This window comes from Lucilia sericata, unplaced genomic scaffold (assembly GCF_015586225.1).
Source record: "Lucilia sericata isolate MDLA Ls3-8-SP2 unplaced genomic scaffold, ASM1558622v1 Contig000013F_arrow, whole genome shotgun sequence".
Classification (NCBI taxonomy): Eukaryota; Metazoa; Arthropoda; class Insecta; order Diptera; family Calliphoridae; genus Lucilia; species Lucilia sericata.
In genome coordinates, this window is record NW_023994052.1 from 583,937 (window position 1) to 611,720 (window position 27,784).

At 27.6% G+C, this 27,784-nt stretch overlaps 1 protein-coding gene across 8 annotated transcripts in view; it reads left to right on the top strand.

Annotated features, from left to right (window-relative positions):
- The window catches only part of LOC119604442 (protein eva-1-like), a 126,606-nt gene that overhangs the window by 34,580 nt on the left and 64,242 nt on the right, over window positions 1–27,784 (top strand). For 7 of the 8 annotated variants that reach the window (XM_037957056.1, XM_037957047.1, XM_037957110.1 and 4 more), the window contains exon 2: window positions 11,323–12,038. In XM_037957056.1, the coding sequence (XP_037812984.1) occupies window positions 11,885–12,038 (154 nt within the window). In that variant the 5' untranslated portion in view covers window positions 11,323–11,884. Of the gene's footprint in view, window positions 1–10,534; window positions 10,591–11,322; window positions 12,039–27,784 lie in introns of those variants that run through there. The other variant, XM_037957101.1, reaches the window with a different exon arrangement.

Here is a 27,784-nt window from a genome sequence, read left to right on the forward strand (position 1 = left end):
AAAAATTTAAATGTTTAATACTAGTTTTAAAGGCTTTTATTAAAAATTTAAATCTATAAAATTTGGTATTGTGCTATTTTTGCGCACACAATAAAAATTATATCCTTGCAACTTTTAATGTCTTAAATATGTATGTATTTGTTTGCTTTCTTTTTCGTTTGTGTCGGTTGGTGAACGTTCCAAAGAGGATTGTCTTGTCCTTTTTTAGTTGAGTTGAATAATATCGGCAATTAAGTTTCATAGCTCTATGGCTGTTAGTTCTTTCATGAACATAAATACTTTCATTAATTTATATGTATTTGCTAGATTGTAAGATTGTATAGTATATGTATGCCGATGTGTTATGGTAGAATGGAAAGACAGCATAAGTATAAAGTCATGCTGTGGTCTCTGTGTGATTTAACATTCTTTTGTCTTTACTTTTTTACTTTCTTCATTTTTTTGTTTTATTATTCCAGTTGTTTTTTCCTCTGTTTCGTTCATTCTATCGTTTACTATATTTTATTTTTTTGCTGCTGCTATTTTTGTGTACTTATTAATATGTGAAATGCTTTTGGGGCTATATATAAAAAGCCCCATAAGATTTTCTTTAAATTCGTAAAATACATTCATGTTCATACAAGCGTATACGTAGCGGTTAATTGAAATTGCCTTTTTGTGGGCCTAATAGTATTTTCTTAACATAATTTAGAAATATTTTATTAATTTTGTCTTTATCGTACTTCTAAGAACTATGGGATCTGGTGGTATCGTCTTAGAATTTCACATCCTAAACGGAATGACAAAATCAATATACCCCCAATAATGGTTATAAAATGTTCCAGGCATGTAAGTCACATTCCTCATTCTGTGTTCTATGAATGCAAAGAGGCCATATGGAAGGCTTACTAAACACTTCCATTTCGAAATGGACTTTTTTCACTTTAAAAGCTTACCAAAAATATACATAAATACATATATAAACACACACTCATGTGAGTACGTATGTATATTTATTACATTTTGCAGTATGTTTTTATATTACTTTTTGTATTTTCCATTACAAGGACAAAAGCTTAAACTAACAAACAAACAAAAAATAAAAAGAAATAACAAAAGTTTCTCCAGTTTCATAAATTATTGAGTTATTTTTCTTTTTTTTATATATTTTACTTAAAATTTTACTTTGTATCTTACTTGGTTATTTTTTGACGCCGTTGTTGCTATTTTGGTTTTGGGGGGTTTCCTGGTTAAAATATAAAATGAAAAATATTACTCACAGTTTTAATGATAAATGCATGTTGATAAATCTTGACCGAATACTTCATTCCCTAGGATCTTATTTTATTCCCCAGATCCATCAGTGCTGTAATGTATTAACAGGAATTTGGCACATGGTTGTCAACTTTACAAGGACGTTAAAAGAAATGAAAGATGCGACTTTTCTTCTAATATTAAAAAGAAAATTTAAATTTTTAAAAGAAAAATAACATAAATAATAAATACTTAATATATGTATAAAAAGTTTCAAAAGTTTGTGGTTACATAAATTTGTGTGTTTATTATCGTTTGAGTATTTAAGCTTAAACTTATTTATTCGTTTTTAAATACTTTTAGCCACATGTTATAATTTAGAAATTCATTTCAATAAATGTATATATGTATATTTTGTTAAATGATGATTTATATCAAATTTATAGCAACTAAAACTTAAGGAATTTTTAATAATTTGCTAGGAATTTCAAATTTTAAAAGTTTGTTTCAATAAGATTTATTTAAAACTTTTTTCTATAATATATCAAATACGAATAATATATCAAATACGAAAACATTAACATTGTGAGTTAATGTATATATATAAAAGAGTAGCGTTACTGACTGACTGATTCATCATCGCACAGCCCAAACGGCTCAACCTAGACAGTAGATGTGTTTTTGATTATGTAGATTCACTAAGGAGGGATTTTTGGAAATTTGTACATTTAGGGGTAAAAAAGGGAAAATCCCGGTAAAATAGGTTTTCTTCATTATCTTACCTAATATTAGGTAAGGTTCATTTAAAAATTTTCTTAATAATACAAGAACATTTTTAAATGAACCTGTATCTACTCTTAAAATAAGCAGATGGGTGTGTGGTACTTTTTTGAAATTCGTACTTTTAATGAGTGAAAATGTGTAACAAAGGTGATTTTGGTACCTTTTTTGGCCCTTTATAACTTTTTAACTAATAAAGAAAATAAAATTTTTGTAAATATTTTAAATATATCTCCCAAAATTAGGAGACACCTGTTTCGTACTTTTTTAAAATTCAGTCCTTTTTGGTTGCAAAAGGGAGAAAACTGCATTTTTGGTACATTTTTAGCACATTAAGAAAACTTTTTCGATGTTACCGAAAAGGTTCTTTATATTCTATGTGTATCAAGTTTAATTTAGGGAATGGCGACCATTGGAAGGATGACATTTTGGCCAGTTTCTCGATTTTTCAACTTATACAAATTTCTTAATTTTAAAGTAACATTTTTTTTTTGGTACATTTTTAGCACATTAAGAAAACTTTTTCGATGTTACCGAAAAGGTTCTTTATATTCTATGTGTATCAAGTTTAATTTAGGGAATGGCGACCATTGGAAGGATGACATTTTGGCCAGTTTCTCGATTTTTCAACTTATACAAATTTCTTAATTTTAAAGTAACATCTAACGAATTTTAATCCTGTTTTTGTCTTTTTCATGTTTGTGTTATTTTTAAGGACACATACATTTAATCAAATAATAGTAAAACGAAATACAGAATGAGTAAAGAATATAAAAAGCAACAACAAAAAAAGTTAAATGTTTTTTTTCCTTTTTGTTAAATGCAACATTTTCAGGATAAGTTTTACAATATTTGACTTACAATAGCTACTACAACAATAACATTAAATAGTGGACCACAAAATAACGTAGGAACTAACTAACCAACGAACGAACGAACGAACGAATGTATTTCCAAAAGAGGATTAAGCTGGGGCATTAGTTTGTCAAAAGTGTTAAACCAAAATGAACTAAAGTAAAAAGGAAAACAAGTTATTAAACTAAATATAACGACATAAAAATAAAAGTTACAAAAAAAACCCAGAACATTCTCTGGTTAGTTCAGTAGTATTATTAATTTTGGTATTTTCTCACAGTTTTCCTTGTCTTAAACATATATTCCATGTTCTCTCTTTTGATGACCCACACCACTATAGTTAGGAGAATATACTACGTTTGTGTTGATTTTTGTATTTCATAAATATGTTGGTCCTTCATCCATCTTATATTATGCCAACAATTAATTTTTAAGTTGATTAATATGGATTCCATTTCAAAAACAATGTTCCAAGGAGGAAATCAGAACTGTACTTCAATATTTATAAATATTTGTGTTTATTTAAGGTTTTCAAATAAGTTTTAGGAGTCAAAAATTTGTTAAAAAATTTTATATATATACATATGTAATTGTATGTCTGCGTATGTATTTTAATCGGTAGATTCAACAGCTTCTAAAAAAATCTCTTTAAAGGTAATCGTATCTGGTTTATGTTATGATGTGGTCGGTCATGACCGTCTATTATTTCTTGCTAGTTTTTTTGTTACTTTTGTGCTAAAATCATATTAGGAAGATTGTCACAAATTCAATATACATATAAAAAAGATATATTTTATTTTTTCTCTCCCCAAAGTATTATATTTCAATTCCGCCTCCTTTCAAAAAATTCTTGATCAGGTGTAGCATAAATACTCCCAAGAATTTTACGAGTATCCCTAAGTTATTGTGCATCTGTGTGTTTGTCTGTTGTCAACTTGTGTTAAATATTTAAGGCAGGCTGACTTGACTGGCTCATCACTTCCTCACAAACTTGTGAATAGAATTTCAAATACTCGTATAAATTCATTATTTAACTTAAATACACACGTAATACAGGCATCTAAGATTTCACTGGAATTTCTGATAGAATAGAAAAGCCAAAGAAAAAACAAAGAACTTTGTTACTTAAATTCTTCAAATATTTACAAAAAGTTTTATCTTTTTTAATTTCAACGCGTTGGCCAATAAAACTGTTTGGATTAAATTTCAAAAAGCAAAAATAAAATAATAAAAATTATCCACAATTTTTAGGGAAGTCACATGACAACGATTATGAATTTTTTATGACACAGAAACAAATGAACTTTTTTCTGTTGTGGTTAGAGATAAATTTCATGGCTTTTATGTAGCTTTTTTTATTCGATATTCAATGAAAAATTATATATTTTCAAAAATAAATAAAACCAAAAATTCCTTAAAGGAAGTATGTTATTTTTAGCAGACAAACATACTGTGACTGCCAATTTAATGGAAGCTTAATTTAAGTAATTTTACGATATTTAATATTACAAATAGCTACATATTATGTTTAACCATCATTTTTATAAAATAACAACACGGAAACTGAAGAAGAATATTCTGTTAAAGTAAAATAATTTTAAAAATTTTAGGTGTGAACGTAGCTTATATGTTTATTCTGTTTGACCGTACCTTAAATTTTTGGGATTGCATTTTATTAGTTTTTATTTTTTTAAGTATACATACATATACTTACGTACATATTTATTTGATTATTTTAAGCAAACAGTAATTAACATTTATTATTAAGTTAATACCGGGCTTCCGATTTTAATACATAAAATTTAACGAAAATAGGACAAAGAAACAATTTTGTTAAGAAAAGAACTCAAAAACACAAATTTATATTAAATTATTTCCTAATAAAGTTAAAAATTATGGAGGAAATATGTGAGATATTTTCTGTAGACCAATAGAAATCCTGGTTTTGAAAGGGTTAATGATTAGAATGATATAAAAGTAATACTCCGGGCTCTTAACCTAAAAATAATTTAATGATGTTTTACATACAATGACGAGCAAAAGTGTAACATGAGGCAAATTAAGGAATTAAGCTTAATATTTCTGATTTAGAAAGGAATTTAGAAAACTGGAACGCCATTTCACAGGGTATTTTATCCTTAAAAAAAAATTTTATCCTTAAAATATAATTATGTTTTATATCCCCCACCACCATCAGTGTTGATAGAGGCAATATATAACTTTGTCATTCCGTATGTAACACCAAGAAATATTCATCTGAGACCCAACAAAGTATATATATTCTTGATCCTTATGAAATTCTGAGTCGGCGAAGCTTTGTCCGTCTGTTCGTCCGTCCGAAAAAAATAAAGTTTTTTCCCAATTCTTAAGTAGTTTTCTAAGAATCTACCAAAGATATTTCGATGAATTTTTTCTGTTATGGATCAAGTATGTTCAAACTCATAACAATTGATTCAATACATCACATAGCCCCTATACAAAGGTATATGCATATAGTAGCATATAGGCGAAAGGGATTGTCAAAGACCTAAGTCCCCTGTCAAAAACCTAACTGGTGAGAATGTATTAGTAGAAGCACAGAAATAAGCACAGTTGTTCAAAAGGTACTAAATAATAAATGTATTTTTGATACGTTATTTTTCGTATGTTATTACTAGGATTTCATATACTAGTGAATGAAAATATTAGTTAATTTTGTTATTTTTTTCTGCATTAATGGAAAAAGAAAAAAAGTATGTGAAATACTTTTTTCATTTTCAATACGAAACTTTTCTTTTTTCAGTTTGAATTAAAATAAAATGTCAATGAATAAAAAATATTTTTTTTTCATTTGTAAAATATAAATTATTTTCGGGGTTTTGAATACATTAAAAGTGTAGCAAAAAATAATAAATATTAAGTTTAAGTGATAAGAAAAACTATTAAGTGCTAATATCCTCGCAATTTCGCGAAGAAAATTTGAAGTTTTGTGAGTGCGTTTAGTTCTCTCAAGTGTGTTTTATTCTCTCAGAACACGTCTGTGTGAAGAGAATAAAAATTTTTTTGACAACCCCTTCAGTTTCGCCTATATCCCTACTATATGGGTATATGTATATACCGAAAATCATTTAATCTCACATATTTCATTATCAAATAAAGCTATCTTGATAAAATTCGACTTGAATATGTTTTATGTACATATATATGAATCACACTGCGAAATTTGTCCGTAGAGGCCCTAGCTCTTATATAGCTCCTATAAGTCCACTTCCGAAAATCATCGACTTGAATATATTCTTTTTTTTTTTTGCATTATAAGAAATTTGTTCCTGATCGGTCAATATTTGTTCACAACTCCCATATAAGGACCATTTCCGAAAATTACTTAAACGCACATTGACAATCAAAGTTATCGGGATAAAATTCGACATAAATGTGTATTTTGTTATATAAATCGTTATACGGAATTTTATTTCTGGAAGTCACTTAGTACCTCTTAATTCATTATTAAATGATTATATCCAGATAAAATTCGACATAAGTATGCTCTGTGTATAGATAAATCATTCTATTAAAATGTTTTAGAACTGTCCTATTAAAATGCATTTTTCTGGACCTAATCAAAATTAGTTTGACATATGCAAAAATGTTAGTACCGTCACTACGGAAACAAAAATTTTGTCAATTTATCTAAAAATTAGATAGTTAAATGGGTTTTAATAAAAAGTAGCTTGCTGGTGGAGGGTATTTTAGATTCGGCATAGCCGAATGTAGCACTCTAACTTATTTGTACCAGTCCTCTTTAGGAAAATATTTACGAATAAACATACATAGTTGGAAAGTGTTCCACTTTTGCACTCTATAATATTTTGAAAACCAATAATTAAAAGTCATTTCAAAATGAAGAAAGAATTCAAAATTTTCCTCATTTTATACAAATATATTTTATTTAAGACATTTTTGATATATGTTTATACATATGTACGTGTATGTCTGCATATGTATTTAATCGGTAGATTCAACAGCTTCCGAACAAATCTCTTTAAAGGTAATCGTAGCTGGTTTATGTTATGATGTGGTTGGCTATGACCGTCTCACAGTGGTATAGGAAAAAAAAAAGAGGGAAATAATTCGGTAACTTCTAAACGGTTTTCCGATTTTAATGAAATTTGGTATGCACAAAGAGGAGGTGTTGTCGAGTTTAGGTTTTGAATTTGGACCTTATAGGCCAACCAGGGGCCCGGCGGGGGTCCTCAAATTAGGACACTTCGGCTATGTTAAATTTTTAAAACGATCCTATTTCTTCATTTGAGTACTAGGTAAATTCTCTAAAAAATGTTGAGTTTTCCCTAATTAATTTGTCACTTAAAAAACATTAGATAGGCATGTTATATATCAATGGAAAGGTAATTTTGTCTATTTTTCAAAACTGTATATAATTTTTAAAAAAAATTAAAAAATTCGCGGAAGACTTTTTAAAAAAAAAAATTAAAAAAATTTTTTTATTCAGTTTTTGCGAAGATACAAATTTTTTAAATTGCAATAAAAATTTTATTTATGAATATTTTTTGATGAAATTTTTTTTATTAGAAATCCCGCAATTCCCAAAAAAGTTTTAAAAAATCCCAAAAATGGGATTTTTTGATTTTTTGCTTATTATATCCATACCAGGGGCGGGGTTATCGAAACCCGTTACAAAATGATTAAGAACCTATTGGGTCATATAAAACAGGTCACTATAATTTGATATCGACTACGCGATTTGAGAATTTTTGCTCAAAATTGAATTTTCCATAAAAAATAGGGTTTTTTTGGATGGACCTAGTCCCCTCGGTATCAAAAATGTTTAGGTTTTGTTTCATTTATCGTATTTTATTTAAGTCAGCTTTCCAAAAAGTATAAATTCTATATACATCTTCTTAAAAACTTTTTAGATAACTTAAAAGAAAAAGATACTTTTTTCCCAAAAAATGGCAAAAAATCGCCTTTTTTAATTTTTTAAATTAAAATGCCTATAACTTTGGACTCAGTCATGATTTTTACATAATTCTTTCACTGCTTGATATATAAACTTGTTGTTAAGCGAATAAAAAAAATCGGGAATATTTGGACCCGCTATTATCAAAAAACTAAAGTAAGGACGGTAAAAATTTTAAAATTTTAATTTTCAAATGCGAATATCTCCTAAAATATAAGAGATAATTTACTGCTTTTTATAGTGCTCGATGAGGAGATTCTATATACGAAATTGTTTTTAAATCGGAACTCAAATGAAGAAATAGGATCGTTTTAAAAATTTAGCATAGCCGAGGTGTCCTAATTTGAGGACCCCCCGCCGGGCCCGTGGTTGGCCTATAAAGTCCAAATTCAAAACCTAAACTCGACAACACCTCCTCTTTGTGCATACCAAATTTCATTAAAATCGAATTAACCGTTTAAAAGTTACCGAATTATTTCCCTCTTTTTTTTCCTATACCACTGTGCGTCTATTATTTCTTACTAGTATTTTGTTACTTTTGTGCTAAAATCTTATTAGGATAAATAAATTTAGTTAGACCGTCAATATCATATTTTTTGGAAAATTTTGAAACTAAAAATGTAAAAATCATTAAAATTTGAAAATCGACTTCAAAGGAAAATGAAAATGAGTGAAATGGGTTCCCTTGGGTACAGCCTTGAAAATATATATAAAATAAATTGCCTAAATCAACCCACTATGTAATATTGGTATTATCTCTCACTGAAGTTTTACTAATAGAGGCGGAAAACTGCATCAAAACATTTCAAACGTAGACTTAGCAAACAAAAGTTCAAGATATTTAGATATCTAGGCCCCGAAAATCTCAACAGCTTCAAGAAGAAAACGTTAAAGCCAAAAATGTTTCATTTTATATCGCCTATCATCGATTTTGTCAACAAGTATCGAATTTTGCTTGTTTTTCAGAAATTTTAACGTCTGTAACACATTGAAATATAAAGGTATATATTAGGGTGGGTCGAAAATAGGCTTTTCTCTCGGATCAACTTCTAATAGTGAAATTATGTTGTATTTTATCGTCAAATGGTAGACTGTAAAATATTATTCAGTTATTTTGAGGGTAAGAGCCCGCGCATCGCCGCCAAAGTTTGTAAATGCGTTTATAAGGGAAAAATGGCACCTTTTGGAGTTTTTTCACAAAATGAGGCTTTAAGTATTAATTATTGCACCATTTTATAGCAAAATCGTAATGTATACAACATTGTCTTTCCAAAAAGATGGAAAAACTCAAAATTCGTTAAAAAGTTTTGAGTTATTAAAATTTCCCCGAGAATTTTGTGATTCTAAAGACATATAAAAGTAAATATAATAAAATTTTTGTTAGTTTTGAAAAAAAAAGTGCCATTTTTCCCATATAAACGCATTTACAAACTTTGGCGGCGATGCGCGGGCTCTTACCCTCAAAATAATTGAATAATATTTTACAGTCTTCTATTTGACGTTAAAATACAACATAATTTCACTATTAGAAGTTGATCCGAGCGAAAAGCCTATTTTCGACCCACCCTAGTATATATATTATGAGTTCTTATTAGATTCTAAGACGATCTAGCTATGTCCATCTGTCTGTTAAAAATACGATAGAGACCAAATGGAGCGAACTGAAATTTTGCATAGATACTTTTAGTTGATGCAGTTTGTTTGGTATTGAAAATGGGCAATATCGGTCCACGATTTCGCCTAGCCCCCATATAAGGACCCTTCAGAAAATTACTTTATCACTCATAGCTGGCTAAAAGAAGCATCTATAGCGGTGAAATTCGTCACAAATATATTTTATGAGAATATGTTTTATTCAGAAAATGACTTTAACGCACATTATGGGGATCGGTCTATAATTGAGCCACCCATATAAGGTTCCTTTCAGAATATTACTGTAACGCTCATAACTGTCTGTAACGCTCAAATACGACTACAGTAATGTATGAGCAAAAATGTCCTCTTCAGATATTTATAAGGATATATCATTTTATAAGGTCCCCTTTAGAAAATGACTTTAACGCTCATTACTGGCTCAAAAATGCTACATAAACAATATTTGTACGAACGAATCGCTCTAAATTTTAGGAGGACCGATCCTTCCATAAGTGACCCCACCCTCTGTATATGGGCGCCTTTAACGCTCATTACTGGCATTGAAATACGAGCAGATATATGAAATTCAACACGAACAAGTTTTGTGGGAACTGAAATCTTCCTACCGACTTTGATGAAGATGGTTTGATAAATAACCACTTCAGAAAATTACTTTAAAACTCATTAGTTACTTAAAATTACGAATTAGGCGATGAAATTCGAAAATGATGATGAAAATGACTTTAACGCTCATTTATGGCACAAAATTTCTTCCAAATTACGGTAGTTTTATACTATAAAATTTATAGGAACTGAAATTACTTTAAATTACTTCGTCAATGTTTTGCTTATTTAGGTATTAAAATAACATAATTTTACTCTTAAAAATTTATTCGAACAAAAAACATTTTCGATAAAATAAGGACCATATTTCGGGATATGTAAATGCAAGGAGCTTATTTGTTTAAGTATAAAAATATCTTTGAAAAACTTTAATTTTAATTTCAATCATGTATGTATATATATTTTGCATAATTGTAAAATATAAAATGTAATCTTTTTACCTTTAATTAGGCCAAATTGTACTTGAAATATTTACATAGGAAGGTGTGGCACATGAATGATTCGATGTATGTATAATTAAAAACTATATGATTTTTATTATATTTTAGCCCATTAATTATATACCATGACATGAAATTGAAAACCCCAACCAAAAACTAACTACTAATTAATTAATGTATTAATTAGAAATACACATATTATTAGTATACAATAAGCCTACGTCTCTCACACAAACACACTCACACACGCAAATTCAAATAATACGTACATATGTATATATTAATGTGTAATTAAATACACTAACACCGACCTAAAACTTAAATACTGGTATTAAACATTTTTTTCTTAGCATTTTATTTATAAACACATTTTAAATGAGAATACAAAAATATTTATGCAAATTATCTAAAATCATAAATTTTATTAAAAATTAATAATATTTGCATACTCAACCACAGATATACACAACAACGACTAAAAAATAGAAAAAAGGAAATTTAAATATATGTATAAACATACACATAAGTAGATAGATACACATTCACAAAAACAAGGAATTGATTACTATGGTCAATTAATTATGAACAAATATTTTAATTAGTAGCGTTTAAAACTTTTTAATTGAAAAGTAATAACAATAATAATATGTACAAGTATGTACTGTGTTATTGTTGTTATTGCTGTTGCTGTTACAATACAATTTTTAAACGAATTTAATATTTAGCTTTAATTAAAATTCAAACATTCACACAACCCAACTTTTGCATTCATTTACTCACTTCTCCTTTCTCCCTCAGACTTTAATGCGAAACGTATGCAATGTAGAATTGTTTTATAAATATTATTACAATTAAAAAAAAAATAAATGCAAAAACAGAAACATTTACACAACAACAACAGAAACTGTATAATGTGAATGAGAAATGAAATAACAATGTATACAGGAGAAAATAGAATAAAAAACAACAACAATTCCCACTACAACAACAACAATAATATTAACGGTTGCAAAAAGTTTCAACTAAAATAAAAGCTACAAAAATTAAAAAGCATAAAAAATAAACAAAAGCTACTTCAACAACAATAACTACAACAAAAACGGCAACAAACTCAAAAATACAATAACAACTGCAACTACCACTACCAAAAGAAATCAAAACAATATACAACAACAAAGTATCAGCAACAACAAAAACATCACTACGTCAACATCAGCAGCATCATTGTGAAAGAGAAAAGTAGAACCAACGACAACGATTGTACGAGCAGCTTACAGTATATATTGGTGTTGCTGTTAATGTTGTTGGTTTCGTCTACGACAACAACACCAACAATAACAGCAAGAATTGCGAGTGCAATATGGCGACAAAGTATCATCCCGGAAAGACAGTCCAACACTTGCTGCATCACAACTGGCATCATATGCTCTCCGTTTGGCTAACATTTTGGATATTTTTTATTTGCACACTGAATCCTGTCTTACCAGAAGTTATTTACCGTGTGGATCCTTTGGGTAAATATTTTACTTGAATTTATTTGATGTATTTTTTATTTTTTCACCCTCCTATTTTCCCCTTTTCATGCTTGCTCATTGTCATTCCTTTTACTTTAGTTTTAAGCATGTTTTTATGTAAAACTGTTTATAAAATAGTCAGGGATGGGATTGGCTATTAGTATATTTTAATTGTTTTTGGAAGGGATAAATTATGTACTAATGTCCAACATACATAATATAAAATCAACTCAATCATATGATGTAGGCCGATATTTGTAAATCCATATTTTTATAACATATGAAAAGCTTATTGCAATAACTTGGTAAGACATGGGCTCGGATTTTTAAAAGAGATTTTAAAATCAGTATAAGTATACAAAATTTATTTATGTAAAAGATACTAAGATGCAAGGTAAATTATGAACATTGAATTCTTATTCTAAAATAAACACATGGTCTCGGATTTTTTCTTATTAAATATATAAATTTTGTTTGCGTATCCAAGACAGTGAGGTAGTGGTTTACTAATTACTATTACCAAGCAAAAAAATTGTTGAAAAACATGTAGTATTTTCATTATAACTATGTAGTGACCCGAAGTGCTTCAAATTCGGGTGCGAAACCTATGAATTTAACATTAGCGTGTCATTGGAGGAATGTTATTAATGTTTGACACATTTGAACTACATTTAATCTTATTTTTAGAAGAAGTAAAAATTCGATATTTAGATGCCAAAAACAAACCACATGAACACAATAAAACTTGTATGGAAATGATGTGAGTAATTTTACTAAAAGCTGATTTTCTTGAGATTTATTGTCCCGCTTTGATTTTTTTATATTTTGCTAATGACACTATAAGCTACTTTTGGTGAAGGATTACAAAAAATGGATGGTAACTTTTTTAAGATATCCTTCACTCAAGGACAATTTTGAATACATTTATCCTTGTATTAAAACTATAGTATTTTTTGAAATTACCCTTTGAAATTTTATTTCAAACAGCTTTAATTTCCTGCTATTTCCTTAACATACTTTTATTTGTTAGATCCAAATTCAATCAGAAAGATAGAATTAAACTTTTTTTAAGGAAATACAGAACTTAAGAATAATTTTTTAACCCTGTAATGTTTGTGCCATGTTTGGATATCTTCGTCCTCCTCGAAATAATTTGTTTTGCTGTAAAATTGTCTTAATTCTTAACCTATTAATGCACACATGTAAAATATATGTAACGCAAATTAATTCGAATTTGGACTCGAAATGCACAGAAATGGAAAATGCAAAGTTACTTTTTTCTGATAGATAGGTTAACTTAACATGTTCTTAACGTTTAGAAATCGAATTTGGGTAATGTTTGCTTATAGGATTGTATTTTTGGGTTATTTTGTAAAGTGTCTATTTTTCGAGGAATGAATTCTTATAATGTTAATAACTTCTATGTAGTTATTTTTAAAAAAAAGTTTTTGACGTAAACTTATAAAGAAGTAATTAAAGTTTATTACCTAATTGTTATAGGACATGGTATAGTCCTTGCGGAGACTTATAAGAAGGATAATAAAGGTGTTACGTATATTTATGTAACAGTGGGCAGTTCTCAGTACTTTTTGTACCCCTCTACATACGATATAAATAATGAACACTTGCTTACTTTTTTATGAAATCTGACCCAAAAATAATTTTTTATCAGAGGAAATATATTTTCTTGAAATATTGATATTTGATGAAAAGCAATATATTTTTAATGTAAATGTAATAGAAACATTTACATTAAAGATATAATAAATCTCCCTTTCGTGGATATTTTAAAATTTTTTTAAGGATTTCTGTAAAGGATATGCTATTTGAACGCATTAAAACTTGCTCAAGGCACAGTTGGTGAATCTTAAATACATAGTTTTATCCTTCATAAAGCATTATGACCATTTTCTTGGGTTATGAAGGAAATTACAAGGATTCTAGCGTCAAGGACCTTTTGTAAATTTATGCAAAATGTTTAATGTTAATCAATATAACTGCTTTTGTAAGAAATATACAAATTTCTTTAAATTCATGAATTTACATTACATAAATTACAAAATTTCACGAATTAAAATTTTTTGCTTTTAAATTATTTTTTATTTTTTATAAAATAATGTTGTATGATACACCAAATTAGCTAATCCAAGCTTAAAACTTAATAATTTTTCAGTTTTTTACGATTTTTTGTAAAAAGATGTAACTTTTACTTAAAATACTTAATTCGTGGGTAATGCCCACTGTTACGATGATGTAACGTCTTCTTAAATCCCTTAAATCCAAAAAGGGAAGATAGAAAAATGTTTTTATTTAAAATCGGTTTATATACACAAGTAAATTGTCATGCCCAAATTTCACATTTCTAACTTACGTAGACCGCCGTGGGCATTAATGGGTTAAATAATGCACTGTTTTATACTTCCTGTGGCATTTTAATGCTTGTGTAGATCTACATAATACTCTCTCTTGCATTATGTGTTTCAAATAGAATGTACACAAGGATTATAGTTTTATTTGCAAATATCAAATGTAGTTTTTCTATATTGCATGAGACATTGAAATATACGATAATGCAACGTAAACGTTTACTGTCTTTAATAAATCTTTCAGAGAGCAAAAATCAATGCTTAATATTTCTGGTTACAAACTTTTATCAAATTAATATGTTTTATCAAATGAATATGTTGTGTTTTTGTCACAGCATCGAACTACAAATTACACTGCAGCTCATAAATATTTTTAAGTCTGAAACTTATTTTATTTTAAAGTTTTCAATGTTATTCTTTAATTTGCCAAGGGGATAAAACATTTTAAAAAATGTTACAACCATTTGTAAAAAAACATCATTATTTTTATTTCATTTATTTTCTTTTCATAGTGTTGAACTATTTACTTTTCTTGTAGTAAAAACCAACATTAATCTTAAAACCTAAGATTATTCTATTGATATTGAAGAAAAAGGCATTTTTGCCTACAACTCAATTCACTACCACTTAAGTATATACATACATACATATGTATGTATATTGTATTTTTTGGACATTTTTTGTTTGAAAAATAACAACATTTAAGTAAAATAGATTTGAAATAAGAAATAAATTGTTAAATTATATCCAACTATACTAAGGATTTAAGTCTGAGCTTTATATAGAGCCTTTATTGTTTATTTTTGTAGCCCTTTTCAACAAAAACATGACCAGACAACATCAATTATATTCGTCCTCGACGAACAAATATCAACAATTATAATGACCTCAAAACATATAACCCTTTTTATTATGGTAAAGTATTAGAATGGCATTTTATATACACATACTACAAAGAGGAAAACCTAAATAAGTGTGTGACATGGGTTGGACTTAAATAAAAATTTTGACATTTTTTTTCTAAAAAGAAAAAATCACGCAATTTAATGTATAAAACTTTTGTCGGTTTCGAATGAAAACTTTAAATACGTATGTATGCCGAAAGGCGATCTTGCTTTAATTATATGTATACTACATACATATGTATGCATAACATTAAATGAGTTTAAAATTGTGTCATAAATCATAATCTCATATGTGGATTTACATACATATGTATGTAAGCATATCAACAAGTTGTCTCTTACTTAATAAGTGATTACTACAAATTTTCTTGACTGCACAGAAGTAATCTAATTTGACTTTTCACTAGAGAGAAATTAATTCGAGCTTAGTAAATAACAATATGATTACAATTGGAACTGTTGACATCAAATTTGACATTGTTTGATCAATACAAGTATTTTAAAATATTTTTTGAAAAATGTACTTTTTAAAACTTTGAAGTCCTTTAAATAGGACACAGGATCACGAAATGAAAAAAGCAGTTTTTCTGCATTATATTTATAGTTGCAGATGTATATCGTCCTGTTCGTGTCTAACGATTTTTTTTCTCTTTTTGTCGGACGGTGATATATAGACCACATCATTGCCATGCAAATGTTAAAATGTCAAAATTAATACGGTGATGAAAACAAAATCATTTTAGAAGAAATTAAATATTCCACTAAATATTACAATAACGTATCATAAGTTTCGTATTAATAAAATTTAATATCTAATAATTTATTTTAGTTGACACAATAATTATATGTATGTAGTGATATAAATAAATCCAAAATTTTTTTATTAGTATTATTATAACATAATTATAAACTTTTCCTATTAAAAAAGCTGATTATGAGAAAGTGCATCATTACTTTAGTATTCATTTCGAATTTAGTTTCTTGTTATACAAAAGTAAAAAATTAGGGTGGCATTTGTTTATTTAAATTATTGTTTAAAACGCATTTTAGAATCACATATCGATTCAAGAACATTTAATTAAATATAATCATGCACTAAAAATCAAGGGAGCGAAAGGACCAATGTAATTTAGAATCAGGAACGTAATTTTAAGTTTCAGAACTAGTATTCAAGTCAATGAAATTGTACGTATTCTTTAGTTCATTTATCTGAAGAAAATATTTTGAAAAGAATTTTCGTAAAAAAATATTTTTTTATCTCATAATTGTGTCTTAAAATCACGTTCTAAATGGATACAAATTTTACTTACTAAAACCCTAAAAATTAAAATAGCAATTACCTCAACATAAATATAAACGAACATTATTTTTCCTTTGTATAATTAGAACCACACTATAATATTTAGATATTTCAAAGTAAGCTTCCTGTACGTATAAACAATATTAAATATTAATCATACGTCCATAACATCAAAAAGTTTGGAAGTAAAAAGTAATACATTTTTACTATAATTACAGTTTGTTTTATGAGGGAACAAATTATTTAATACAGAAAACATCCATTCATCATTATCTAGAAAGATTATACGTCCATCATCAGTAGTATGAAATAAATGAAAAGCATAACAAAATATACATATATGTATGTATTTGTTTATGATTATACTTTTCATTTTGAAAAAGTATTTATTTTGAAATAGATACACTAGATAAAACATGTATAATAAATATCCTTTAGCTAAATAATAATAATTTAAAACTTAAACTTCATTATTATAATTTTTTGTTGCTAGTATAAATCACATAATATTCATTAGTATGCTCTCCTTTGTAGGGAAGTAATGAGCGAATTCGATTTTGCTATTTATATAAATATCTTTCATATTTGCTTTGCATTTTATGAGTTTGTGCATTAACAGACTAAAATTTCATATTATTATATTGTAAACATTGACAACTTTTTGGATCCATCTTAATATAAACTTATCCTTTTGTATATTATTTACATATTTTCAAAGGTGTACTCCCAACTGCAAAAAATAGTAGTTATCTTGATTTAAATTGCAATAATATTTGATTTCATTTAATTGTAAATATACTAAATATTCTCTTTTGTTATTAAACTAATTAAAAGTAAATATGATATGTCTGTTTCAAAATGTTTATGAGTCAAATGTTAAGTGCAAAGTTAATGTAGGTAAAAGTATATTGTAGTAAATTGGAAAAATATATATTTTGCTGGTATGTTTGTATTACAGTTGCACACATTTTAATATACAGAATTGCTTTGCCGAGGTGTCGAAGTATCAAAGTCAAAGATGATTTTTTCAAGTTGTGACATTTTATGGCAGATATTACTTTGACTTATTAGCACTTCGTCTGGTGCTGACATAAGTAGAAATACATACATACAATATAAGAATGTATGTATTGTATTTCCTTTCTTATCTTCTTTCTTGGTAAAGGCGTTGACATAAAAATGGCACTAAAAAGTTTTCTTCATATTTGCTTACCTGCATTAAACTTTTTCCCAGATTTTTTATTATGAATGTTTTAACAGATTAAATTGAAAGTATTAAAGATTTTTTCAAATCTCAGAAAAATGCATAATATCTCAGAAACATCTTCAAATAATGTCTAATATAATTTTTTTTATTGCTTAAGTTTACTTTCGTAAGTATATCGGAGGTAAGGTACTTCAATTCAACATAAATGCTTTATTATGAAAACAAAATCACACTATATTCTCATAACTGGTGTATGGTACTATGTGGTCGGCCTCGCTCGACTATAATTTCTTTCTTGTTTTTATGTACTTCATTTCCACTAACGTCAAACTACCTACTTGGCTCTACTTCGTCTTTCTTCACGAATATTCTCTTTGTAAACGATAGTGATGATACTCTACACTTTAGTGGCCCCTTTGAGAGAGAAGACACAGTCGTTACTTTACAGACCCCAAATAATCTAAAGAGTGGACACCGAAAAACAAACTTAAATTGTTATTGCCGTGCATTTAATCCTTTGGACCAGCTTTTATTAGCTTGTAGAACAAGCACATGTTAAAATAGCTAGTCAGTGCTTAGGGTTAACGCTAAGTAGTAGGCTAAATATATAATTCGGGCCTGTTCGGCCAAACTGCTGGGTTTATTACTATTTTTGTAGCTTTAAATACAAGTATACATTTTACGCACACGAAATGAAAAAAAAATATATTTTTTGTCATTTTTTTTTTTTGGTTTCATTAAAGACACTAAATTACGTTCATTTTTACTTGAAGCACATGATGCTGCTATATTTCTGACCACATTTATAGTCATTTTGTATAGTGTTTTTTCTTGGTATTGTTTGTTACTACATATGTTATTTCATTTATAGTGGCTTATGTTCCTACAAAGGAGAGTATTTAGCATTTTATTTTCATGCTGCAGTTGTAGTTTCTGTTTACTTTCAACAGCTCTACTGTAAACAATACTGTGCGGCCCTGTAAACTAACTACAGTAAAACAACATGAAGAACACATCGTACGTAAATACTACATAAAGTCAGCCAGGATCAGGGTATGAGTAAAATATTGGCTCTAGGCTGGCGAAAGTATGAACTATGTAGTACGTACGTACGACTATAATTGCACAAGTAATTTTTAAGAAAAATACTAAAAATCTCTTGTGTATACTGAACAGTACAAACAAACAACCAAATTTATACATACAAGCATACATACAGATACAGATAAATATAACTTTTTATTTTTATATACATATGCCAACACATACATACAACATCCATACAAATTCGTAAATATTTATAAATTTTTATATGTAAGTATGTGGTAGTGCCCTGCAGTTTGTATTGTCTGTCTCAAACTAGTGATATTACATATGCTAATGGTTTCACAACTTAATGTGATGAAATTTGGTATGTAAATCCAGCAAAAATAAAACGAAGTACTTCCAAAAGAATAACATTTATCACCACTTCAAAAGTAGCACTAAGTGAACTTTTTTACCTTCTGAGGATGTGATGTTTAAAGAGTTTCTGAAGAAGCCAAAATAATTCTATTTTTTCAATGTTGAAGATATATTTTTTGTTCTTTCATTTTTATGAGATAAAAAATGTTATATTTGGGTTTTTGTATTAAATGTTTCTATTAGTCTAATTAATGTTAATATTATTTAAGTCAAATTAGTTGTATTCTATAATATGTACTACAATTTCACTTCCGAACAACTTCCAAAAAAGAGCATTAAAATTACTTCTTGGCAATGACTTCAGAAGTAGTGAATTTGGAATCAAATAAAAAGGACATCCCTTCTATTACAAACCTGTGTTAAAATCATCACTTCAACAGGTATTTTCAGTACTTCCATGGAGTAAATTTTACTTCTTTTTCGCTTCTTTGGAAGTTCTTTTTTTGCTGGGAACTTTATGGACCCAATGACGAAGCAACGGCTAAAATCGCCCAATATTTCACAGACTACATTTTACTTCGATTGCAATTGGATATTTTTCTAAGGTGTAGTAAAGAAAAATGTTTTTATGTTCTTTCTCTGTAAATTACTTCCTCCTCTGTGCAATACAAAACTCTCAGTATCCACACTTCTGGGGGAAATACTGTTTAAAGGACTCCTTGTTTTTGCATTCAAAATAAGATATACATACTTGTATACGTAAGTACATATACGTATAAAATATATGTATAAGTTGTTAAAAAAATTTATATAAAAAAACAATAAAAAAAACTTGTCATGTACAGATGAAACTTGGCTCGTTTTCTTCCACATCATTCCGTAAAACCCGAAAAAAGACAAAATATATATTAAACGTGCCAACACTTGTTGGTAAATAGACCTTTTCTATTTTATTCAAAAGTTAAATGTTCAGCTGACCAAATTTATCTTTTTGGGTTTTGGGTTTCCTTGAATTTTAAACAAAATGTATTTTATGAAAAGAATATGTAAAAAAAAACATGTAACATAAAAATAGCGAAAATGATAGAATAAGCTCCATAAAATATGGAATATACGTTTTTCTCATTTCATTATTTATTGTGATGAGACCTCATTTTAACATCGTTTAATTTTTATATCATTTTGGATTTAATTTAATGGTCATAATAAAATAGCAAACAAACTTTGGGCAAAAGTGCCAATATGCACGCAAGTAAAATAAAAAATTAAGTATTAACGCCGGAATTTATTATACGAGCATCTTCTTGTACTCGAATGTGTATCCTTTTTAACGAGGATACTAATAACGGTGGTAATAATAATGCTACCAATTATGTAGAGTGATTTAATTTTATATTAATGAACATGCAACCCACAACAGCGACATAATGTACGAGTAACATACTATGTTTATACTTATGTATATTTATACATAAATATATAATGGGTATTTTCTTTAGGTGTGTACAACATTTGATATTTATCTTATTGCTTGAGTCCCTATTTGTATATAACATAAATCACATTAGTTAAAATTAAATGGTTTATATAATCGATAACTTACGAAAACTACATGTTACTATATTCTAAAACATATTAAATTTCTAAATAATCTTATCAATATTTAGTGGAATATTGCCTAAAAGTGGTTTTAGATGAAAGTTTTAAACTTATAATTAGAGTAATTTTCAGGAACTATTATTAGTTCAGTGTGTGTTTCGTCTCTAATGACTATAAAAATGTTAAAATAATCTACCTAACCTAAAATTTTCCAAATTGGAGAAATTTTCATAAATGGCTATTTCTTATAATGCTGTGGATAGTCAGGATCTGCGTTCCACCATTTGGATATATGTATAACAAGTTGCGCCGAATCTTAAATACCCTCCATCCAATGATCAAATATTTGTAAAAATCGGGTTTCTCACATTTTATAAAAAACAAAATTTAAATATTTTACAATCACCATTTTCTTTAATATTTTTTATGCTTTATATATATTTAATAATTTTTATGTATGCAGGTAAGTGAGAGATTAAAGTAAATTCAGAAACATGTATTGTTGTACACAATTTGTTTATATATAACTAGTTTATCACAATGTCAAGTTGTTTTCTTAGCTTTAAGATATATTGACAGTTTTCATTCAAAAATTATTTTAATTGGAAGAATAACTACCGGTTAAATGATAACTGGAGGTGGAGAAAATGAAATATCAAAAAATTACAAAGAGATTTTTATATCTAATTTTCGTATACATATTATATACGGTTAGAGTGATTTTCGGGAACGGACCTACTAGTGAAGCTATGAAGGGACCTTGAATGGGATCTAAAACCAATTATTGCCCGATCCAGATTTTTTTTCTTTGTATGAATTCTATTGATATACGACTTTTTTGTAAAGTTGTCAACATTTTGACGAAAGTCATTAACAATAAATTCATTTTCCGGGAATATGTAAATTTGGGAGGTTCATATACATATATGAAATTGTAGACCGATTTCGCCAATTTTCAACAGTGATCAAGTTTTTGTAAAGAAACTTATATGCATATTTTTTTGTGAAGATTGCTTAGGAATTTGTAAAAAAGCTTATTTCTTCGGAGTTTATTTTTTTTTTTAATTTTGACTTAAAACTTTTCACAATGTGAACTGATTTTGCTAATTAATCAATATCAAACTGCCTAGACAACAATGAATATTTTTCGTGTATACTATTAATTTCTATAGCTTCGTTTTAACTTGAACGTGTTTTGCAAATACATACGGATATAGCTAAATCGACTCATAATGACATATTTCATATAATGGAAATTTTGTGTCAAGTGACCTAACTTTTAAAAACGATGTCTGCCGGATTCAGAGGGGGTCAAAGTTGGACATTTTGGTCATACAGGGTTTTATTCAAATGAGTGTAACTTTTCTCCTCTAAAAATTGTCCAAGGAGTTCAGATAGATATTTCTTCATTCATTCCAAAAAAAAAATATTTTTTTTAAACCAAAATGACCAACTTTGATCCCCTCTAAGTCCGGCAGTCCTTGACCGGTAGAGCTGAAAATTTGTGTCTGACCTACCATCCAATAGTACTAACCTTAGTATAAATTTCGTCAAAATCTTTTTTTGAGTTGGGTCACTTGACATGAAATTGCCCAAATACTAGATGAATATTTCTCAGTGTTACACACGGAATTACAAACTTATATATACCCTCTATTAACACTGATAGTGGTGGACGGTATAAACATACAAAATTTAAGTAGTGCACACTAAAAATAAAGACTCAAACAAAATTACACTAAATCTTCAGTTTAGGGCACCAAACATACATACATAGATTTAGTTAAATATCCAGAAATAAAGTTACTTAATTATGAATTTTATTGCACATTAGTCTAAAGCCACCTTTCGTCAATCATCATAACATAAAAGAATAAGAAATATAGAAAAACTTTTATGTTTTAACTAAATTAACTAATAAATATCATTATCTCTTAAAATGAAATTTAATTAAAAATTGTTTTTTTTAAGATTTTTTCTTCCCTTTCTAACTAAGTAAATCTATAATTCGTCATTTGCTAAATTATTTATGTCGACAGTACTTTTCTATTAAATTGTGTTTTTTCCTAAGCTCTTCAATTCGTTTTTCCCTTATTATGTTGAATTCGTAGAAATTAAAAAATCTAATTAATAATCTCGAGTGTTTTGTGTTGAATACCAAATTAGATGATATTTCGCTGTTGTCATTTCTGTGGTGTAATTTTGTATGCAAAACAGAAGATGACAACCAGTTTCTGTAACTCGAATGTTTGAGTTTTGAGTGACAGTTTTGCGCTTGTTTTTACTGTAGTTACATATTTAACATTTTTATAAAGAGTAGTATTTGAAAGGATAATGTTATGTCACCATAATACTAGTTTTTGAAATGTTCTTACTTTTTTTAAAGTAATAGTTAAAAGTATGTTTATTTATTTACTTTTTTAAAATATCAATAACAAATGTCGCAAATGCAAAGATAATCAAATAATACCCACAAAATTAAAAATATGTATATGTACTTATTTGCATGCATTAAATATTCGTAGCATAAGATTATAAATGCTTAATGTTGACACAATTTTTTTGCTCTCGTTGTTGTTTATTTTTTCATCTTGTATTTGCATATAAAAATTAAAAAAAAAATATTCTAAATATAATTCTACACATATTTAGCTGTCTATGTAAATAATAAAAAAAATCATACTTACGTATGCGACACGTTATTTTGCACAAACATACATTTGTAATGTATGTCGTAGTATATGAGTATAAATAGAAAATGCTCAAGATAAACTCCCCAGATGTTCAAATTTAAATTCATTTTATTATTCACACCTAATAAAAACATTGTGTTTTTCTTTTTTTTTTCGATGAAATAAATAAAAATAATATGAAAATTATGCTATATAGGCTTTTAAAGTAGATTTATGAGTTTATCATGTGGATAATTATTTGCCATGGAGGATTTTTGGTTTTGGCTTTTCAAGAATTTCAAGTCGAATAAATATTACACTTTTATCGTTCAAATTTAAAATAGATCAAGTAAATTATATTAAATATAGGTGATAATACCAAAACTGAAGTACATTACATCATTAGTAAATACAAAAATGTATTTACTAATGAATATATAGTTTAAAATTAAATTCATACTGCATAGAATTTTAATATAAAAATAAAATTGTTTGTTCACAAAGAGGACGCCCTTCACGCTCCCTGACTGGATTATATATTTATTTTTTTATTATTTTAATAAATAATTTATTTGTACGTTTGGATGTACGTAGTCCGTATTTAATAGAGTCCGACCTGGAACCAAAAATACAAGTGATCCCAATTTGTAAAACTTTGACCTATATTTTGATTGCAGGGAATTAAAACTGAAGCAATTGATATGCTTTAAGATGAGTGAAGGTCGAATATTTTTGTCAAATAATAACTATTTAATAAGCATTTTAAACTGCCTTAAAATTTGTCTTTCATCTCAACCAAAGGTTTTTAAAAATACTACTTTCAATTTACGATAAACGATTCAAATGTTAAATATGTCTTTTTTATATTATAGTGACGATATGTACATAAACACTAATGCATAATATCCTTCCCATTATAATGGTGTAAGATACAAATAAACAAGATGACCTGCATACCTTCAATCTGCTGTCTGTTTTCAGTATTGTAATTTATTGCGTGTGCTTTCAAACATATAAATATACATTTAATTTTAGTCCTCATGTGTACAACATAAAATTTCATTATTATGCTCAAATGTATGCCCAATGGTCGCTATAAATAGGTGATTAAATATATTTGATTCAATTAGTTGTTTAGATTCTAGTAATTAATTTTTACAAGCAGATTTCATCAATTCCAGGTGCTAATTTCCAATGTATTTCATTATACAACTATCGAAGAAATCCGGCAGATATTCATTTAGTTCAGTTTGTGTGTATGTAAAACCTCATTTAGAACCAGAGGGTACAATTAACTTCAATACGATTGTAATATAAATCTTATTTGAAAATAATTTATTGGACTTCTAAAACGCATACCGACAAAAATACACATATACAGCATTTACACATAAAGAGGGTAGAAAAACAAAAAGATTCCTTAAATGTAGGTACGACTTAAATTTCAATTACAACAATAGAAAAATAAATGAATAGAATGGCAAAATAGTCTATAAAATGTTCTTTTTGTTGAAAACTTTGTACAACATCCCAACAATTTGTAAAAGCCTCCAGACATTTTTATTAAAGTTTCTCCAAAGAGTTGCAAAGAAATAAAACATCCACATAACATACAAGACAAGATAAAAATAATAACAATAGAAAAAAATAAACATGCATGACATCATATCAGTGTACTTTACATACATACATGTATGTATCCCATATGAACTTGTATGTGTACTTTTCAGCTAGACAACATTTTAACAATTCCACATACGGATATGTATGTATGTACGTATTAGTACAAGTATCTATATATGTATATGTACTGGTTATAAATTACCATGTTATAAGAATAATAAAACAGAAAATGAAAAAAATGAATTGAAACGGTTTGTACCAGTATAAGTAGAAATGATTCTACCAAACAACGGACATAGAATACATGTATGTAGATTTTCAGACATAGCGACCTATTTGAACGGTTGCTATTTGTTTTAGAACTTGATTAAAAGTGACTAGATCTGAGACCAAATCTAGTTCACCATACTTTATAGTATGATTACTAGGACTTCTTTTGTAGTTAACTTCACTACGATTATTGCAAACTCAATGTATTACCTTCAACGTTAAACTATAATTTATGACTGATCTCAATTACTATGATCGAATTACTTTTATTAATTATATTATTGTAATTATTGTTTTTAAGAAGTTTTCATAAAATTAAGTTTCTTAAGAGGCACTTATCGATGTACCAAATTAATGTTTCAGTTTTTCCCGTAATAAAGTAAAATACTTTTAGATTACCCTATAATTAATACTAAAATGTGGAAAAAAAGGATGAGATGTAAATGAATTTGTGTTTGTATTTATAGTGCGAATAATGTATTGTCTTTCTTTTAACGTAATTTTTATTACGTAGTGAATATGAGGTTTTGGAAATCTTGTTTTTTTTTTTCTATATTTTTAAGATTGTATTCGGTTCAGTGTAGTACTGTTTGGTATTTCTATTTTGTTGTTGTTTTTTTTTGTTTTGGTAGCATCATTAAGTTTTATTGTTGTCATATATTATGCCGACATGGTAAAGTAACTGCTATTAATGCATTTTATGCGTTTTCTTCTTTACGCATACATGATTTTAATGTTTTCACAACATTAATTCATGTCGGCCTTCCACAGTATTTGATATCATTTCTTTTCCTTCACACAATTTTCCACAAACTACTCCTTCCACCCATATTTTTACAAGCATATTCATACATATAACTAAATGTGTTGTGTTTATATAAATGCTCCCCCGCAGTTCGGGGTAACTGTACCGATATTATAAATGTATCTAATATTTCGGGTCATCCTTAGGCGGTAGTCAAAAGAATAGCTATTAGATTATTGCTGGTGATAAAAATATGTTAATAGGCAATATATAAAGGCTTAAGTTTCTTTCACACTAGTTTCAATTCGGTGATTGACCTGTCGATTAACGATTGATTAAAGATAACACTAAAGTGGCAATTATTAAGATTTTTGAAAAAAATTATAAAGAACGCATTGACTCCTTTTAAAACTACTCGGTACTCATATGAGTACAACATGTATGCCTGTAAGTATGTTTGTATTAATAACAACAACATTGTCACAATGATTTTTAGTTGTGTAATACGAAAGGGAAAGTATGTGTGTGTTTGTATGTACATACATATGTGAATGAGAAATTAGCAGGATGGGCATTTGGAATATTTTCTAACAATTTAGATAAGACAGCGAACAACTTGTCGACTGTAATGTGGTTGTCGTGTCTACGGCAAATGACTTAAGACAATAAGACAAAAACGTGCCTAATAAATATTCAATTCAATTATACGCAATTTGTTACATGGCTGAGATTAATAAAACACCACCACATAAGGAAATATTATGTTTTAGGGATTAGAATACATATTTCATTTTTAAGTATCTGCCATTTTTTTAATTGACGATTTTAAATCTTTGCATTAATTGTTATATAGCAGTAGTAATATTAAGTTCCCACAACCTCTAAGAAAAGTTGCTAGACCAAATTTTACACAACTAGTTTTTCAAGTACAAAATCATTGTATCCATGTATCTCTACTAGCATACATAACTACACACATATGTATGTATGTACATAGATCTCATAAGCATAAAATATATTTTTTCGAAAAATACTTTAGTTAACATAAATCATCATAAGCATCAGTATCAAAGTAAAACTCAACATAAATAACTTTCACATGTATCGAAATCAACTTGTACTAGTTTTTTGTTTTTTTTTTTTTTGTGATCATGACCATGGTTTATATTTAGTCACTCTTTCAAAATAAGAGTAATTTCCGGAAATGTCTTTTTAAATAACTAAGTAACTATGGTTTGTAATTAAATTTTTCACTGGGTATAAAATGGATAAGTAAAAACAAGTAGATATAAACGAAATGTGAAGTGTTAAGAATTTAAAAAAAAAATTTACGATAGCAAGTAAATTATAAATTCACACGATTACACACCTTCACTCATACATACTTATAAAGAATTTATTTAGTTATATCTACCGTATCTATATGGTTATTAATATTTAACTTATGCATATGATATACATTAACGAGCTGTACATTAGGGAAAAACAAACATTTTACCCAATTGTCAGTAGTGTACTAATACAAAAACACTGTAATTTTGTAATAAAATCCTTTTGCAGTCAATGCGTTTTTCATGGCAAAATAAGTAGTTTATTTTACATAATTATTACATTAACAAACATCCACCTTTAACTTATTTTTTCTGTAAGTGATT